Source organism: Penicillium coprophilum (genome assembly GCF_028826855.1).
Source record: "Penicillium coprophilum strain IBT 35676 chromosome Unknown utg000002l_segment0_segment1, whole genome shotgun sequence".
Classification (NCBI taxonomy): Eukaryota; Fungi; Ascomycota; class Eurotiomycetes; order Eurotiales; family Aspergillaceae; genus Penicillium; species Penicillium coprophilum.
This window is the reverse complement of record NW_026622722.1, coordinates 3,946,006-3,963,078: the sequence shown is the minus strand read 5'-3', so window position 1 is coordinate 3,963,078 and position 17,073 is coordinate 3,946,006. Positions and strand designations below refer to the sequence as shown.

General features: G+C 48.9%; 6 protein-coding genes across 6 annotated transcripts; 2 read left to right on the top strand and 4 right to left on the bottom strand.

Annotated features, from left to right (window-relative positions):
• Positions 1 to 384: 384 nt before the first annotated feature.
• On the bottom strand, positions 385 to 8,546 carry N7500_003539 (uncharacterized protein; the record flags this gene model as incomplete). The annotated part of the gene is made up of 10 exons (XM_056674685.1): positions 385 to 2,764; positions 2,816 to 2,867; positions 2,919 to 3,476; positions 3,540 to 3,739; positions 3,796 to 3,899; positions 3,951 to 4,528; positions 4,585 to 4,735; positions 4,788 to 4,949; positions 5,006 to 7,881; positions 7,940 to 8,546. 10 exons carry the CDS (start codon positions 8,544 to 8,546, stop codon positions 385 to 387), a joined length of 7,668 nt encoding a protein of 2,555 aa, XP_056535210.1.
• A 704-nt stretch (positions 8,547 to 9,250) lies between these two features.
• N7500_003538 (sugar O-acetyltransferase) lies at positions 9,251 to 9,996 on the bottom strand (the record flags this gene model as incomplete). The annotated part of the gene is made up of 3 exons (XM_056674684.1): positions 9,251 to 9,328; positions 9,379 to 9,775; positions 9,824 to 9,996. The coding sequence occupies 3 exons, from the start codon at positions 9,994 to 9,996 to the stop codon at positions 9,251 to 9,253; spliced, it is 648 nt and encodes a 215-aa protein (XP_056535209.1).
• Positions 9,997 to 10,305: 309 nt separating this feature from the next.
• On the top strand, positions 10,306 to 11,250 carry N7500_003537 (protein-S-isoprenylcysteine carboxyl O-methyltransferase; the record flags this gene model as incomplete). The annotated part of the gene is made up of 2 exons (XM_056674683.1): positions 10,306 to 11,104; positions 11,165 to 11,250. 2 exons carry the CDS (start codon positions 10,306 to 10,308, stop codon positions 11,248 to 11,250), a joined length of 885 nt encoding a protein of 294 aa, XP_056535208.1.
• Positions 11,251 to 11,449: 199 nt separating this feature from the next.
• pex8 (putative peroxisomal membrane protein Pex17) lies at positions 11,450 to 13,680 on the bottom strand (the record flags this gene model as incomplete). Its single annotated transcript, XM_056674682.1, has 4 exons — positions 11,450 to 11,992; positions 12,043 to 12,491; positions 12,546 to 13,543; positions 13,607 to 13,680. The coding sequence occupies 4 exons, from the start codon at positions 13,678 to 13,680 to the stop codon at positions 11,450 to 11,452; spliced, it is 2,064 nt and encodes a 687-aa protein (XP_056535207.1).
• A 305-nt stretch (positions 13,681 to 13,985) lies between these two features.
• On the top strand, positions 13,986 to 14,461 carry N7500_003535 (uncharacterized protein; the record flags this gene model as incomplete). Its single annotated transcript, XM_056674681.1, has 2 exons — positions 13,986 to 14,275; positions 14,341 to 14,461. 2 exons carry the CDS (start codon positions 13,986 to 13,988, stop codon positions 14,459 to 14,461), a joined length of 411 nt encoding a protein of 136 aa, XP_056535206.1.
• Positions 14,462 to 14,748: 287 nt separating this feature from the next.
• On the bottom strand, positions 14,749 to 16,744 carry N7500_003534 (WD40 repeat domain-containing protein; the record flags this gene model as incomplete). Its single annotated transcript, XM_056674680.1, has 4 exons — positions 14,749 to 16,155; positions 16,218 to 16,418; positions 16,471 to 16,586; positions 16,660 to 16,744. The coding sequence occupies 4 exons, from the start codon at positions 16,742 to 16,744 to the stop codon at positions 14,749 to 14,751; spliced, it is 1,809 nt and encodes a 602-aa protein (XP_056535205.1).
• Positions 16,745 to 17,073: the final 329 nt, after the last annotated feature.

Here is a 17,073-nt window from a genome sequence, read left to right as displayed (position 1 = left end):
TTGAACGAAATGAACAGTAATGCTCTACGAACTTTTGTTGAATTCAATCCACCCAAAGAGTGAGGTCTTGAGACCAGAAACTCTTTCATTTCAATGCTTGGAAATAGGCTTGCGAAATGCATGCAGATGACCTTTCCGTCCAAAGTCACCCTTCATAGAGATAAATCCTACTCCGGCCCATCGGGAGAAAACGAAAACGCCAATAAGCACAATCATCGTCAAAGAGAAAAAAAAACACTGGGCAAGAATTCGTAAAATCCGTGAGGTATGAGAATTTGCCTTTAGTCACATGCACGCATTGTGCTCGCTGAATCCGTCGACATCGCAAAAACGCAAGGAAAAGAAAAACAACAAAAAGAAATTGGCAGCATGAAAGATCATTGTCTAAGGAGACCCGGCGACTCCCATTTCGGAATCGCTTGCGATAACGGAGTTTGCATCCCATTCCTCGACTGAGGCCACGTCCGATTCTAGGGGGATCGAGTTAGGGGATGTTCCAGGGCCATTTAGGAGGGATAGAGATTGTAGCATACCGGAAGGCGGGTCATCGGGGACTTTTTCAAGTGACATCGATTTAAGGAGAGAGAGGATTTCTGGGAGGATTGTGTTAGTGGTGCTACAAGAATACAGTGTAGCCTCAGACATACCAGTGATCTGTTGAGCTTCTTGCTGGTCCGTCTCAGAGTCGTCATAAACCGTAGCCAAACAATAGTTGATTACCGGAGTAATATTGTCAAGCAGCCTGGCGTCGATATGACTGATCTGATCGGTTAGGAATGCCGACTTGAGCCGCTCAATGCAGGCGTTCGGCAGCTGACGACAAATGCTATGGCGTCGCTCTGGTGTGATAGTGGTCTGCCATTCGCCATTCTGTTCGGAGTCCTCTCGGTTGGTCTCCACAATATTATTGTTGAAGAGCATCTCGTTGAGGATACTGTGCATATTGCGACGGACAGTCTCGTCCTTGTCAATGAGCAAGGTCGGGGCCCAAACCGAAATACTCTCAAGCATAATCTCGGTAAATTTGGCAGAGTTTATATTCAGCCGCTGGTTGGTACTGCGGCAAAGACGCATGAAGAAGTCAATATGCTCTTGGCCGCCGCTATTGTCAATGCTTTCGACACCCTTGGCAACGAAGTCGATCATTTCAATGACTCCCGCCTTGTCCGGGCAACGCTGGCAGAACGTTGTGGCTGCCTCCAGGAATGGTGTACACTGGATGGCGGGTTCGAGTCTGACGCCATTCTCCAGTGTCAGTTGAATCGATTCCAGCAGACCTGCATCAGGCTCTCCGTCTAACAGAACTCCAAGGATTGCACGGGTAGTTTGGCTCCTGGCGAGAGTCTCATGCTTCAGAAGCTTGAGCAAGATCGACAAGGATCCATCAGTTTCGGTGGGCTTGATGAGTTCCACTTCTTTGGTGCTCGCTGAGAACCTCCCATTCAAAACCCGCCGTTGTACGCCGATGGGGGTTGGGCGGAGCGAAAGGTCAATGTGCCTAAAAAAGACTAAGCACAATGAGAGCAAAATCAGGTGATTAAACCGGCGTCCTTTGTTCAAGAGGCGCACGTAATTGGGATACCGTATCCGCAATTTCTTTCTATCTTCTTCGTCGATCCAGAGAATTTCCATACAGACAGCAAAATGGCCTTGGTCGAGTAATACCTGAATGATCTCCGGGCCATAGTTGCAAAGCTTCAATAAGAAGCCGAAGTAGTCATCCCAGACTCGGAAAGCGGATTGAACTTCAGTCCAGAGACCTGTCAACATAGGCACAATTTGCTGAATGGCTTCATCGAATCTGTCGCGCCATGAGATCCGTTCCTCTTCAATAAGGTCTTCGCTTGTCGACATCGAGTGGAGATGTTTTAGGGCATTATTGACCAGCAAAATGCCCTTACTTCGGATCTCCGGGCTCTGCGTCTTGATCACAAGATTGTACATTGAGGTTTGCCGGTTAATAACCCACTCAAGCGTCGATTGAGCCGCATTGGGGCTTTTGTTGATCATATCAACGAGTTCACTGTAAACCTCCTGGTGTCCTTGGAAATACTTGGTACGCGTAACCAATTGCTCAATGGTGTCCATCCCAACATTGATGGCCAATGACTCCGCTATAGTCTTGCTAGGGTTTTCCGTTGCCATGTCGGGCCACCGCTGAAGCAATCTGCCCACGAAGTATGCATATTGTGGGTCCAGTAGACAGTAAATCCGAGTTAGCATTTCGTTGTCCATGGCAATGTAGTTTTGGGTCGAAATTGACACCGGAAGGTGTACAGGGATGTCAGGCTTCGTTGGTTTGAAGACTTCTTTGCACTTCTTGATCGTGGACACGCGTTGGTAGAACAGCATGTACGCATTCCACACTTTGTTCTTGGGGGCTCCATTCATGTACTGCATAGTCTCACTCGGACCACCAAAACATTGAGCTGCAATTGTACTTGGGTCAAATTTACCGACATCAGAGTCGTTGAACTCGACCCAATTTGCCTCGCTGCCTGACGATGGGCGCTCAAGGGTATATGAGTAGTAATGACCCGATTCGGCTGTTCCCGTGTGCACAAGAACTCCAACCAATTCAAAAATATCCGGTGCAATGGTTTGCTCTGGATGAGAGAGATGCTCGACGGTGTAGGGAGTCATGTCAATGTGCCGAGGGAATTGAAACTCGTCATTAATCTTGCTTCTCAACATATGCACCATGTCGAAGTCAAAACGCTTCAGGTGGAAGATCAAGTTGTCAGGAACATCTTTCAGACAGGCACTAAATGGGAGTCAACAAATCTGTCTGCGTTACTATGTCATTGTGACTCACCGCTTGACAGCATCGACATGCCGTTCACACGAGGTACAAGAGTATTTGTTATCTGAAAGCTTGTTAGAATTCGAGCAACGTTAGGAACGCAGTCTTTACTCACCTCCCTGCATCACTTCGCCTGCAACGTAGGCTCGCAGGCTATCCTCAAGAGTCGCCTTTCCCTTAATCTCGCACTGGATTGCTGAGAATGGCTCAAGTCTTTCCGAGATATGATCGCACTCCATTGACTTGATTTGCTGAACAAGCTGCCCTCCATAGAAAGACCTGAATTGCTTTTTCTTTTCGGCGTCGAGAACCTGAGCCTCCCAGCGATCAAAGAGAAGATTATAGAACTCATCAACATCCATCTGGACGGTTACATCAATCTCCTCGTTGTCGTATGTGAGAATGCTTTTCACAAAGTCTGAGGGTTCAATGCTCTTGCTCCAAGTCTCTTGCATCCATGTGAATAGTCGTTGGGTTTCATAGAGTAGCTTTTGGGAGACACGATCAGCGATGGGGAGATTTAGAATAAAGTCTCGGAACTCAATATTCATAAAGAGTTGCGTCATAAGGGAGTTGAGATAACATGTGTTTGAGAGATTCTTGAGGCCCGCATAGCCTTCCGGGGATCGGAGCATTAGCTGCCTATTATAGCCATATTCCAGATAAGGGGAGTCTAGGAATGCGATTAGCTTGGTATGAAAACAAAATGCAGTGGGCAAAAATCAGTGATGCGAACCTCGTGGAACATTTGTGTTTAGGAGCTCCAAAATTTCACAATAGGTCGCATCGCTCTGCTTGCACAACAAGTTCACGACATTGTAAAGGGTTGAGCGAGTGTAGCTGTGCATGACTGGAACCCGAGGGACTGCATGCTCCACCGTGTCCGGAGAGAAATCTGGGAACAGGTATTGGTTGAATATTTGCTCGGCGATGTTCCTAAACCCCAGTTAGACATGGCTTAAAACTTGATCGGACGGAGAAATGTGACATACAAACTGTCTAGAGTGACACCTGCCGAGTTGGCCAATTCCAGACACCATTCTAACAAAGCAGAAAACCCGATGATTAAATTATCCGCCGGTTCACGCCCAACAAACTATAAGTCATTAGTAAACAGTACTTAACGGTCTTTTAGGGATGAATATACCTCTTCTGTTTGGTGACTCAGCATGACTGCACTCCATTGTTGAAGATACTCGTTGAAGATCAAGTCCCCAGGTGATTTCTGTGCAACTGCGCGGAACATCCACAAAGCAGCGTTGAAAAACTCTTCCGACTGAGGAACGTAGTCAACAGTCCTAGGAATTACTTGTAAAAATGAAGACCAAAGAGTCGCAAGCATGTCAATCCGGTTGGGGTTTTCCGCTGTAGGAGATTCCGTATCGGGCTTTTTTATTGACAGTTTGAACGGTTTCAGTGGGCCGCAGATTATCTTCAAGCGTTCCAAAATATCAGTCCGGATGGGCTTCCGATTTTCTTCCAGGAGTAGAGATTGGATCAGGCTATCGAACTGCGCGAGCTGTTTAACGGCATTCCAGACATTAATGTCGTGCAATGAGGCCTCAACTAGGACAGCAAAGGAATTGCAGGTCAAACTTTGGGCGCATGTACCAGCCGGTGGATCTGCAGGAGTGGTACGGCCAATTTCAAGCAGGTCAAGAACCCGTCGGACCAAAGACACTGGATCGGAAATAAGAGCGGACTTGTCGTCAGTCGGGCGGTACACTAGGTCAGATTTAGCTGGGGCTCATGTACTAAACAATGATAAGGATTCGATATACCAGATATAGCCTGCAGAAGACATTCAATGGCTCTAGTAGCGAGCACAGTACTGATCGAGTTACCAGAGAGAGAGCTAAACAGTTCATCCGACGTCAGGAAAGCAATCAAAACCCGGTTGCTATGAGACACAAAAGTTTGGTCTGGAGACATCTATAACGATATTTAGCACGAATATCATTCAAATCAACAGTGGGCAACTCACCTCTGCGGCCTCCTCGTGGAGACACATTGACAGTGTATTCAAGGAGTACAATGCTTTGAATGGTCTTTGCAATGGGAACATGTCTTTCTCAGTATTGCGGTTGGATCGAACAAGTTCGAGAGCCCGCACTTGAGGCGGGAAGACAACCAGGAAGTCAATGATCTGCAAAATGTCAGTGTCAGCATTCAGTTAAAATAAAAGAGCCAATGGGACCTTACCTGTCGAGCCAAGTCATCCTTGAGGTCAAGTAGATCATACAACTCATCGAAGTGCTTCAGCACCTCATTGTCCACTGCTGTTAGAGACTGTCGTCTTCCGGCCCACGTAATTTCATGAGCGTCAGGTGCCTTTCGAAGAATGAGAAGACCCGAAGAGAGCTTCAAGTTTTTCACAAGTGCCTCCGGATCTTGGAGCAACTCAACCTTCTGTCCACCGAGGATAGCAGTAAACTTGGAGAATCGACTCAGCTGCACGAGTATTTCCACCAGCTCAGCAGCCGTGGAGAGACCACCAATGCGCTTTGAGCAGATTTTGGACGTGGAAGTACCATTGAAACATTGATAACGAAATTCAATCGGCTCTCCTTTCAAGGGACGTTCCGGGAGGGTAGGCGGAGACCCACGAGGGGAACTGTACTGCGGCCGAGTTCGCAATCCATGGAGCAATTGACGAAGGAAATGCAGAGACCGGCTGAACATGAGTTCATCGATTCCAATATCACCACTGGAATTGTCTGTGTCCATAGAAACATCACTATTGGTTGTTCCATTGCAAGGCGGTTTCAACGCGACAGCAGCAGACTTCAGTTGGTCCACGCAGCGATTGACAAGAGCAATATGGGTGGCGTCAATGGCCGATCTGGGGGATCTGCGAATGATGCCGTGGTCCAAATAGCTATCGATGGCGAACTTAATGGCTTCGGCTTCGATCGATTGTGGAGGTGCCCTCAATATGAAGTTCCAGATTCTATCCATCCCAGGAATAGCTATGACTTCATCTTCTCCGGCAATGGGAGGTGATTTGATTCGAATCTCATAGTGGACGGACTGTTGAGCGAACCACAATACTTCGCACGAGTAGTCCTTCGGAAGCACACCTGGTAGATACTCATGAATACAGAGTTCAAGGAAAGGGTTCTCTTTGGTGGTACGGTTGGTAAGGTCAACCATCATTTTCCAAATCATTTGGCGCTCTTCGGCAGCCAGATTCTCGGACATGAAAATATCTTTCCAGAGTGTGTTCCCGAGATCAGGCGTGATAGTTTCTGGTGCCAGATCAATAAGACGCCGCAGGATTTCCACCCGCGACGAAAAGCCATGCTTGAAAGATGGGTCCTTGAGCTTATCGTTTTCTTGACTAACCAGATGGTGAAGTTCAATTATCACCAAGCGCGTCAAGTCGAAGTCAGTCGCAAGTTTCCAAAGCTCTCGTGCGTCATCACGGGGTACTAGTGCGTTCAACACTTGAATGCTACCCGCAGTGCATTCGTTCATCTCTCCAATGTCTTGAATGCACCGCTCATATGTCTCTGCCATGTCGGTTTCGTTGAGTCCCGCCTTAATGAACTGTCCCAGCTGCTCGGTTCCAAATCCCTGCATAAGTTCCTTTTGTTCCAGAGGCAGGTCCTTCGCCCCTGAGCTCTCGCGGATTAGGCGGATGCAAAGTTTCAGTGGAATGGAATCAATATGCTCCTCATCGGACATGCTGCGATGGTCCCTATCGCGCATACGAGGCACCAACTGCTCACAGAAATCGATTATGCGACTGTCGAACCGATTCAAGGGAAACTCGAGTAATTTTGAGCATACATAGAGCAATGCCTTAGATCTGGAAGGATGCATAGCAAAGGTTCGTGCGAGCATGGACATGACCTCACAAACAGTGCGATCATCTTGGCTCTCAGTGACGGTTTTCCAGATAACATCCGTGTCATGATCGGTATAATTCCCCGTCACAATCAGAAATCCAAAGATGTTACTGCTGCGGCTGATCAACTGTGGGTGTGAGTCAATGCCCACAAGATACTCGAGGATCTTGTTTTCCCGAAGATATTCCACCAGGTATTTCAAGAACGGCATCTCAATCCCTTCGCGGTTCTGAGATACATTTTGACCCCAGATACTGACCAGATCCGATTGCATCATTTCCACACCATGGACTCGAAGCTCCATTCGACCATCCATGATTTGCTTTTTCAAGAAATCGAATTTCCATGTCCAAATGACACACAAAGCGGCTTGCTCTGCATCTGCCTCCTCGGGTACTTTAATCGACAATTCCTGGGCAAGCTGGAGAAGAAATTCCGAGTAATTGAGGCAAAGGAAACGGTAGCTGCGGAATATTGGGTTCAGAAGGTTGTCGCTCGATTCACTAGTAGCTAGTTGCGATTTCTTTGCAACAAACGACTGGTACATTTTGTCAATTTCTCGAACCGTTTCGTAAAAGGGCTGAAGACTGGTCGAATCGATAGGGAGGTCAACGGGAGAATCAGTATCATCATTTTGATTCCTCTCCGCGTCGCATTCAAGAAAGGCGAGCATGTTGACCAAAGCGCATGGAAGCATCATGACGATTTGTGGACACTTTGGAATTAATGAAAGCAGGTGTGAAGTGTATTGAATGAGTGCGTCAGGCGCATCAAACGGAGGTGCTAAGACCTGGACTTTGAGTCGAGCAGAAAGATTGAGAGCTCCGGTGCGGGAGTGGTTTTCTAGAACCCGGAAAAATGGAATTTGCCCACCATGGAACATCCAAGGGAAGCTCTGAAGGTATCGTCGAGAGGTGCTGGGAGGTAATTCGATGTCTTTGCCATTGTCTTCGACGCTCCCGAGAAGTGCAGTGTCCAAGCGTATAAGGTGAAGGACAATGCGAGCATAATCGAGAAGATACTGCTCGAAGAAACTTGAGAGATCTTCAATACCATCCAACTGCAGGTCTTGTTGTCTGCGCAAAAGACGATCCAGGACGATGGGGAGGTATTCCCAGAAATCTAGATCGGACGCAAATTCCTCGATTGTGAGTCGATCGAGATCGCACGCACAAGTATGAAGCCATTGTTTTATTGCAGTAAGCGCCGTGCCTTCCCGTGGGTGTCCTGTTCGCTGAATTAGTATCTGGCCAAGGCTAGCCACTGAGTAAGAGTCCCTTCTTACCATGTTCAAGCATATCACCAAGTGCCTTGAAGTTCTCTCGAGCTGTCATCTCCGTGTGTACTTTGGGGAATGAGTCGGACAGAGGAGCCACGTCTTGGATCTCTATCACTTCGGGCTCATCTTGATCCCGCATCACATGGCCCAGTGGCTTCCAGTTAGAGGTCTTTGGGTCTTGATTGATGTCTTCGGGTTCAGCAACTTCGATTTCAGGACTTCGGGGTGACGAGGGTGAGGAGGAAAGTGAAATAGGAACGGGAGTTGGATCGGTATGCGGCAGGAGCTCCAGATCGCTACCTGAGAGCTCAGGGTCGGAGGGTGGGATGTTGGGAGCCATGGGAGATAGAGGAGATTTTGTGTTAATGGTGACTTTATTGGCTGGATTTCCAGAATCCGAGGCCTCATCCATGTCTGAGGCAGGTGCGATGGAGGCAGTACGCGAGGTTCCACCCAACGACAAGGTCGGGCTTACGCGACTTCCACTGTCGAGACGCGGACGTTTCCGGGTCGCCTGAGGATCAAGATCATCCATGGAGCTGATGAATGGAGATTCTTCAATCAAGGGAGTGTGAGGTGGGGTGTAAGAGCTATCTGGCGGGGGTGCAGCCATGTCATTTTCCGCGCGTAGGTTATCCAGGGAAGTTGAAGTGGCGCGTGAAATGAATGTGAGGCAAGAAGGTTGAAGAAAGAGAGGGTTGTGGGTTCAATAAAAGGATTGAGTGGAAGAGAAATCAAGGTAAGTCTTCAGAAAAGATAAAGCGGTCGACAGCTTTTTTTGGGGACGCGCCAGAGAACCAGTGACGTTGTTCTGTGGAGAGAGAACGAGCAGATCATGACATTCCTCAATAAAGGCACAACCAAGCTTAGATACATTTAACGTCGCGTATGCACATTACGTATTGCAGTCATAAGAAAGATAGAAAAAATTATAATAAGAAGTATAATTACTGTGAAGTTTGTAGCAAATGTGACTGCCTATCTACGCTATTAACTCCAGCTACGCCGTATATAAAGCTATATATAAAGCGCCAAAAATGCACAGCCCCTTATGCGGTCTTATGCATCGAGCCTGGACTCTTGGCAATCAGTTGTCTATTGTTCAATTAATTCTGTTCAATTTGCCAATTCGTTAAGTTCAAACGTTTGAATATCTATCATTGTCTAGATCGTTGTTTGGACCAGGCATGCATGACATCCATGTAAGATAGACACAGCTTCATTGATCACTTCAATATCTCATTGCAATCCACTAGAAAGCTCTATATCTCTCTAATATCTATCATTCAATGAATAGCATGGAGTCAATCAAGCTAATCACTCCTTCATTGTCGTTTCAATTCGACGAATGATCTTGGCTGGATTCCCAGCAGCTACATGAAAGGCAGGCACGTCCTGGAGCTAAAGTCAGCAAGTCCTACAATCAGATCTTGAAGATAATATACCTTGGTAACCACACTTCCAGCTCCAATAGTCACACCTCTGCCAATAGTGACGCCAGGGAGTATAATGACATTCCCACCGAGCCAGCAGTCCTCCCCGATGACAATCGGCTTACCAGTCTCAGGGCCTTCAGTGCCATTTCGCAGGGCAGGATCAAGTGGATGAGTTCCAGAGAACAGGTTAACATTGGGACCGAACAAAGTGCGAGCCCCAACCGTGATAGGACACGTGTCGATGAAAACACAGTTAAAGTTAACGAAGACACCTGCTCCAAGCTTGACATTGAACCCATAGTCTATCTTGACAGGAGCTTCGATCCAGGGCTCCTGCTCAAAGAGAGCATCGTCAGCTGCGGGGTCATCCAGTTTTGGTGGTAGAGGGGTCTTGTCTTCGGTGATACTATATGCTGGTTTAGTATAGATAGTATATTTTCGGATGGCTGCTCACTCTCTCCACATTTCAACCAGATAGCGACGAGATACCTCGTCCGACTTATTGAATCGATTACAAGCCTGCTTGCAGCGTGTACGAGCAGCGATCAAGTCTGGCGTGAATGCTCGGTAGAGTTCCCCGCGAAGCATTTTCTCCTTCTCAGTAGGCTGCGACATAGTGATGGTCATAGCTATCGGATACAAAAGTCGAAAAGAGGAGAGATAACTGAGTGTGTAAACTAGTATACCAGAACCTATAGAGATCTGGGGGCCCTCCAAGGCCATGTGGGCCCCGGGGTGTGTCATATCGGGGAAAAGGTCCACCGATGCAAAACAATACAACTCTTTTCAGATTGTTCTCAGACAATGAAAACCGACACCCACTCACCAACACCCACCATTTAAATCACACCAATTCCCTCGAAATGCTCGAACTTCAAGCCAAATAAACAGCCCAGAAGTCACTTTAGCCCAAAAACTACCCCCATTTCTTTGACAATGCTCTCCAACGCAACAACCTCCGGCGCAGAGCCCAACAAAGCCCCGATCTTCACACATGCCTCCAGAACCCCAATCCACAACCGGACCAGCAGCAATGTATCATCCTCTTCCTCTGCCTCCACCGACGCGCCAGACCCCTATACTTCGATCTACCCGGACGGCAAGATGTCACTGGCGGGGATCTCGCTGCGCGCAATGCTCCTCGGAACCAGCCTCGGGCTCTCGGCAAGCATGTCGTTGTTCCTAAGTACCGTGTACCCGAATCCGCTCTGGCGTGTACCCTTCTTCGTCGCCTCATTGAGCCTGTTCCACTTTTTGGAGTTTTACGTGACGGCGCGGTACAACACACGGTATGCGACTGTGTCCGCCTTCCTGCTGTCATCCAATGGATGGGCATACAATATTGCGCACGGGTCCGCCATCGTGGAGTGTCTTGTATCAAATATTTTCTGGCCCGGGCAGAGTGCTGCTGGGCGGATGGTCACTGTGACGGAACCGTTTTTTGGGAACCGGGTCTCGCTACTGGTTATCGTAGGTTTTGTGCTTCTGTTGATTGGACAGGCTATTCGGACAATTGCTATGGCACAGGCTGCTAGTAACTTCAACCATCATGTGCAGAGTCGGCACCAGGAGGGTCATGTTCTGGTTAATACTGGTCTTTATCGGTATCTGCGACATCCGAGCTACTTTGGATTCTTCTGGTGGGGTTTGGGAACACAGCTGGTGTTGGGCAATACGGTCTGCTTTGTTGGGTATGCCCTAGTTTTGTGGCGTTTCTTCTCGACCCGGATCAAGCGTAAGTTGTTTGTCGGTCTTTTTATATTGGGATCTTACTGACTGGTTTATGCGACTGCAGGCGAAGAAGCCTACCTGATCTCCTTCTTTGGGGACGAGTATGTTCAGTACAGAAAGGCTACCCCGGTGGGTATCCCGGGAATTTAGCTGCAAAAAAGAAAGGAAAAAAAAAAAAAAAACGGAGCTAAAAAAAATATTGAATTGAGTAAATACAAGGAAATCACTTTGTGTGAAGATTTATGGAGCAATACTTGATCAAATAGAAGTCTGGTATATATGGCAAAAGGCGGGATCACACCCGTGGGCGTAGTAGCTTCAATCTGGTGGACTATCTACATTGACATCATTATAGCTTACTTTCTGGCGCAATTCCTCCGACCGCGCCGCTCATATAAGGTCCACTCTCATCTGACTCTCCCGGGGCGGTCTCGGCGCCGAAAAGGACAAGCTCACGCCCACCTTCCGTGCTCCACCACGTAACACAGCAGTGGGATCGATCGACATCCATCTCGCCGCCGGCTAGGGCTTCCCAGAAACGCTCGATACACGCATGTCGCATATTGCGGTCGGGAATTGCGTTGATCAATTGTGCTGCTAAGGGAAGCCATTCTTTCAGATCATCGACTAGTAGAAATGAAAGGGAATCGATGAGGGCCAGGGTCAAGACAGCCTGTTCGGAGAGAGGTGGACTCTGGCTCATGTCTGGATTTGGACCTTGGGGGGCAAGCGGTGTAGAGGAAGCTTTCAAAGCACGGTCATGAACAACTTCCAGCAATATGGAGGGGAGGAGGGGTTGGGTATTTGCCAAGGGAGAGGGAGGTGCTGTGATCTGGATGACAGTCTTGAAAGCGAGACGGAATTGCCGTGCGGAAAGGTTATTAGGGAAAACCTGTAGACAATTAGAATCTACTCTCACGTATAAGCGGGTATCTAACTCACAGCAAAAAGATTTTCGATATAGAAAGGCAGGTGTTTGGCAGCTAATTCAGAGTTGTGAGGGATAGCGAAGACAACAAGCACCAGGCTGTGGGCAGCTTCAAAGATCTCCAATAGAAGACTATTAGCACCGGCTGCGAGATATGGGAAAGCGGCGGACAATAATAGTTCCTCGTTCGTCTCTGAGGATAGAACAAGAGGGAAATGCTCAGACACATTCAAAAAGAAAAGATCCAGACATCGTTCAACTGGGTGAGCCGGAATTTGACCAATATCGCTTGGCTTGATGCTTCGCAGAAAGTTCTCAGCAAGAACGGGGTATTGTGAGAGGATGTCTATGGCCGCCAACAGCACAAAGGTCTGCTGCGATGATGCATTTTGGCCAAGCCGAGAGGAGATGAAATACATGTTGCGAAGTATGTGGAGGCATTGCATTGATAGGTATGGGGCACCTGGGAGTAGCATAGTTAGTAGAAAGCAAATATTACGACCGGTCTGCGACTTACTACTATTGGCAGCAAGAGCTGGGTCATTGATGGTTCTCCCCAGTACAGCCCGAAGGGTAATAACCACCGAATATAAGCAATTTCGCAACAGCTTCCAAAGGGTAGGAAGAGTGATTTCCCGAGATTCGGCGTCTAGGAACTCTGCTTCTTCTGCAACATCAATCTCAGACAATTTGTTCTGCCGCCATTGAACCATGAGCGTCCGAACGAAGCCCGCCAGGTAATCAACAGTCTGTGCAACAATTCTCGGATCTCGAACATTATCAACAGCATGCGCGATAAGACGAGACAAAGGCCCTAGAGTGGACACAAGCGGACGGGCAGCTACCGCCGAGACAATACCAAATGTGGGGGAGTTGGCCGACCAGCGAAATTGCTTCCCAGGAGCCTCAACTATATCCTGATCAATAGTTCCCAAAAAGTAGCCGCCTTCGAGGCCCTCTGAAGACAAGTAGGCCGATTGAATCATTGCTGGGAGTAATCGATCATAATTCAGCTTGCTCCGCTCGAGATCTGACAGAAGCTCAAAAGTGTAGTTCAAGACCATGGTAATACACTGCCCATCAATCCCAGTTTCGGTGTTAACCTCCTCAAGCGCTAATTGGGTAGCTCTCGTGAGTGCTGACTCAAGTTTCACTCGAATATGGCGCGGTAAGCCTCGTCGGTTTTGTCCTTCGAATCCCATTAAGATTCCACCCAGCAGAAGCGTATGCCTCCACCGCGGGGACTTATCATCGGCGCCCTCAGCGACCGCTTTAACCCACGACTCATACTCTATCTTCCTATTCCGCCCATATGGTATTCGGGGTTCGTCGGTAGTATCATTCTGTAAAACAGCAATGGCGGCAGTGTTGAAGACGCTGAGGATCTTGCGACATGATTGAAGGTCGACAGGGTGGCTCCAAAGTGAAGGCGCAGTAAGGAGTTGTGACGAAAGAAGTGTCAGATTTAGAGGATTCCCCAACATTGACAGGAAACTAGTAGCTGTGGGAAGAAGACTGAATTGGGGTGTTGTTAGTCTACATTGACCACCGCAATCGGATTGGGAGTGTGGCACTTACGCAGCGGCATCTTGGAAGCTGGAAGTCGTCTGCAGAGACCGCAGCAGTGTAGCTAGAGATCGTTCCGTGGCCATTTCAAGACTGGAGGTAATAGGGATGCTCCCAAACAAGAGATTCTACATCGCACAGGGAGTAAGATGGTCAACCGCGGAGAAGCCGAGGTCCGGGGGCTCAGAGCTAAATACGGGCGACCCCAAAATTGGCCAATGAGACGGTAGGCAAACAGTCCAAACAAGCATCGTCATCACCGAGAGTCTCCAGACTTGCCTTTTTTGATACGCGTGCAATGCATATATGGTCAAAGTGACTATCCTTTATTCACATGTCATGCTTTAATGATTGATCCTCGCTGCAGCTGAACCGGCGCAGCTATCTCTCCATGGCCAACAACCGCGTCCCGATTAACTACGAAGTACCCTCCTTTCCGTCATTGTACGATCCCCTGCCGGCGCATCATCATCAAGCATACTACCTATACTACACGAAAGATATATGGCGCTTCACACTCTTCTGGACGCTGTTATTCTATGCTGCAACTCATCTCACTGTTTCTGGGTGCGCGGTATTGACTCATTTCCGGAACTGGAACGTGATATGGATTGTGCCGTTGGTGTATGGTGTCATTGCAGGGCTGGAGGGGCTTTTAGCCGGGAGTATAGTTGGAGTTGTGTAAGTTGGCTGCATAACACTTGGACTTCCCGGAATGATTAGGTAGCTGACGCTTTTGTGGGTAGCCTAGGCGCGGTGTATGAGGCAGGCAATTTCAGGATGTCGACATGGCTACCGATGATATGGGGTGGTGTCAATGTTATGGTTCTTATTGTCACCAGCTTCCCCATGCAAGGTGGCCTTTGAATGGTCACGGCTGCTATCACCTTCGACCATACTATGTATATGGTACGACAATATTCTACGTGTACGGCAAGTATGGATTCGGAACATGCTCAACCAACCTACGCAAATAGTCTCATCGACACCACCTATTCAGGAGACTTCGAAATGCCCGGAAAATCCTTATGATACAAATGGGATTTGATATCTTGGATAACGCCGTCGCCCCGCACCAAAGTAGTCATGCTATGTCCTTTGCGCCAATGCCAAGCAAATTCAACGTGGTTTTCAAATCAGATGTCCATTCTTCCTCACTGTCTCCGATTGCCATCGGGCATACCACCGCCTTGCAAACCAGGCAGACCACCAAATCCACCAGGGAAGCCAGGATTGTTCGCCAAAGCTTGGAGGTTGAGGTTCTGTGGCATGGGGAATCCCTGGAGTTGCTTCTGCAATTGTGCTAGATCCATGTTCATTGGCGGTGGCCCAGCCATGCCCTGCGGCATAGGGAACCCATGCATTCCAGGTGTGGAAGTACTCGACTGCGATGTAGGGTGAGTGGACATGAGTGCAGCTAAACGGTCTGGATTCATCCCACCCATCGCGCCGCCATCCATTCCAGCTTGCCGAGGTTGAGCACTGCCAATGCCAGGTAACAAGCCTGGAGCATCGGGCTGAGGGCCGGCCGGCGGCGCACTTTGAATACCCGGCAGAGTAGGGCCACCTGGTCGTCGTTGATCGACCAGGCTGTCGGCTTCGTCCTGCATTTCTTGCTCCTCGTCCTCCCGCATTTGCTTCCGGCCAAATCCACGGTTCCATGTTCCCTGAGCTTCTGCGGCCTCTTCGCCGATGTGGAATCGGTCTTTCATATAGCTAGTCTCGCCAGGCCGACTTCGTGACCAGAATCGAGTAAAGTTATCCTTAGATCCAGAGGCCAGGATATGGCCCAGTGGGTGCCAGTCTAGTGACCAAATTGTAGCACCATGCGCGTATTGCACCCGATGTGCGGGATAGATCACTTGCGGTGGAGTATTGGCCGGGTCCGGGCTGTCATAAGGAGCCACTGTAGGGATCTGGCCGGGCGGCAGATGGGGCTCATCAAGTAGATAATGATATAGGGAACCATCCTCGGCACCCGTCGAAATAAGGTTACTATGAATCGGATGCCATGTCAATGAGGAGACCGGCTTGTCGTGGCCTCGCAGAATGCAAATATCCCGCATCATCCGCAAATCAAATACCCTCGCAGTCTGGTCGCGTGACGAAGTAGCAAGAAGGTTGCTGTTCACACGGGAGAACCGCGTCGATGTGACGGTGTTCTTGTGGCTATGGAGGGTCGTCAAGCAGCGACCAGTGCGTGGATCCCAGAACTTGACCTGGTGGTCCTTCGATCCAGAAACAATCAGGCCCTTGGTCGGGTGCCAGTCGCAAGACTTGACATCCCAGTTGTGTCCGGTCAACGTCGCGTCGGCCGTTCGGGTTGCAAAGTCAAAGATTTTGAGGGTCGTGTCATCGGATGCTGAAAGGAATTTGGTATCACTGGGTGCCCAGGCCAAATCGCGGACTGCGTCGTGATGTGCGTCATCGATCGTCTCGACGTTGTTGAAGTTGGGTCGCCAGTATTTGATATCACCTCTTTGTCCACCAGAGACCAGCCAGTCCTGGCTATGGGCCCATGCCAAGGACGTGACACCAGCCTGTATTTGATCGTAGTGTGCCTGCACCGCGAGAACATCTCAGATTAGCAAGAGGGCCATGCGCAGAAGCTAGTAAAACGCACATCCATGACCGTCTCAAAATTGAATGCCGTTCCATTCCAAAGCATAAACTCTCCCGTATGACCGCCGGTCAACAGCCGTCTTCCCTCGGGAGTCCATCGCACCACGACAATGGGTTTCTTTGACTTTCCGATTGACTGGTGAAGGTGTCGCACGGGGATGGTATCGACAGCAGAATAGGGCCGCGCCATCGGGGGAAGGACCTATCGCAAGTTAGTCTCTTTGCCAAACCAGAACCGTTCAAGCATCACATACATCGACCGCAAAACTGGGGCTCGGTCGTTCCGTCTCCAATCGATATCCTCCTTTGTATCTTGGTTGTCGTGTTCGCATCCATTGTACCATTGAAGAGCCATAATCGGTGACGAGACCTAGAAGTAACGGTTATCAGTCAGGCTATGGACAAGCAAAAGCCCAGAGTCACTTCGAAACGAGCAAACATACGTGGTCTGCGAGGTCCGACTGGACCGTCGAAATTCTTTCCAAACCGCCCTGGGCCATCACCTGCATTGTCGTCGTAGTAGGCCATCGCGACCGGTTGAAAGGATGTATGGGATCAAGGCTATCGGTTGGCCAACATGAGGATCAAAGGTAATTAATTCAAATATCGAATACTGAATCAGAAGCTCAAAAAGATTCAAAGATTGCGGAGAGTTGTCGAAGCTCTTCGGAGCGCAGGATCCGTCCCTTGAGCACCTGTGACGCTGATTGGCCCTGCGGGTTTTATCTGCAAGCTTGCGCTATGTCTCCCCCGCCAATGTTCAGTATTAAGTCAATCTTGTTTCTGGTCTTTTTGTCTTTTCTGTCTTTTTCTCTTCTTCTCTGCTTGTCTACCCTAATTGTGCACCCTGCTTGTTA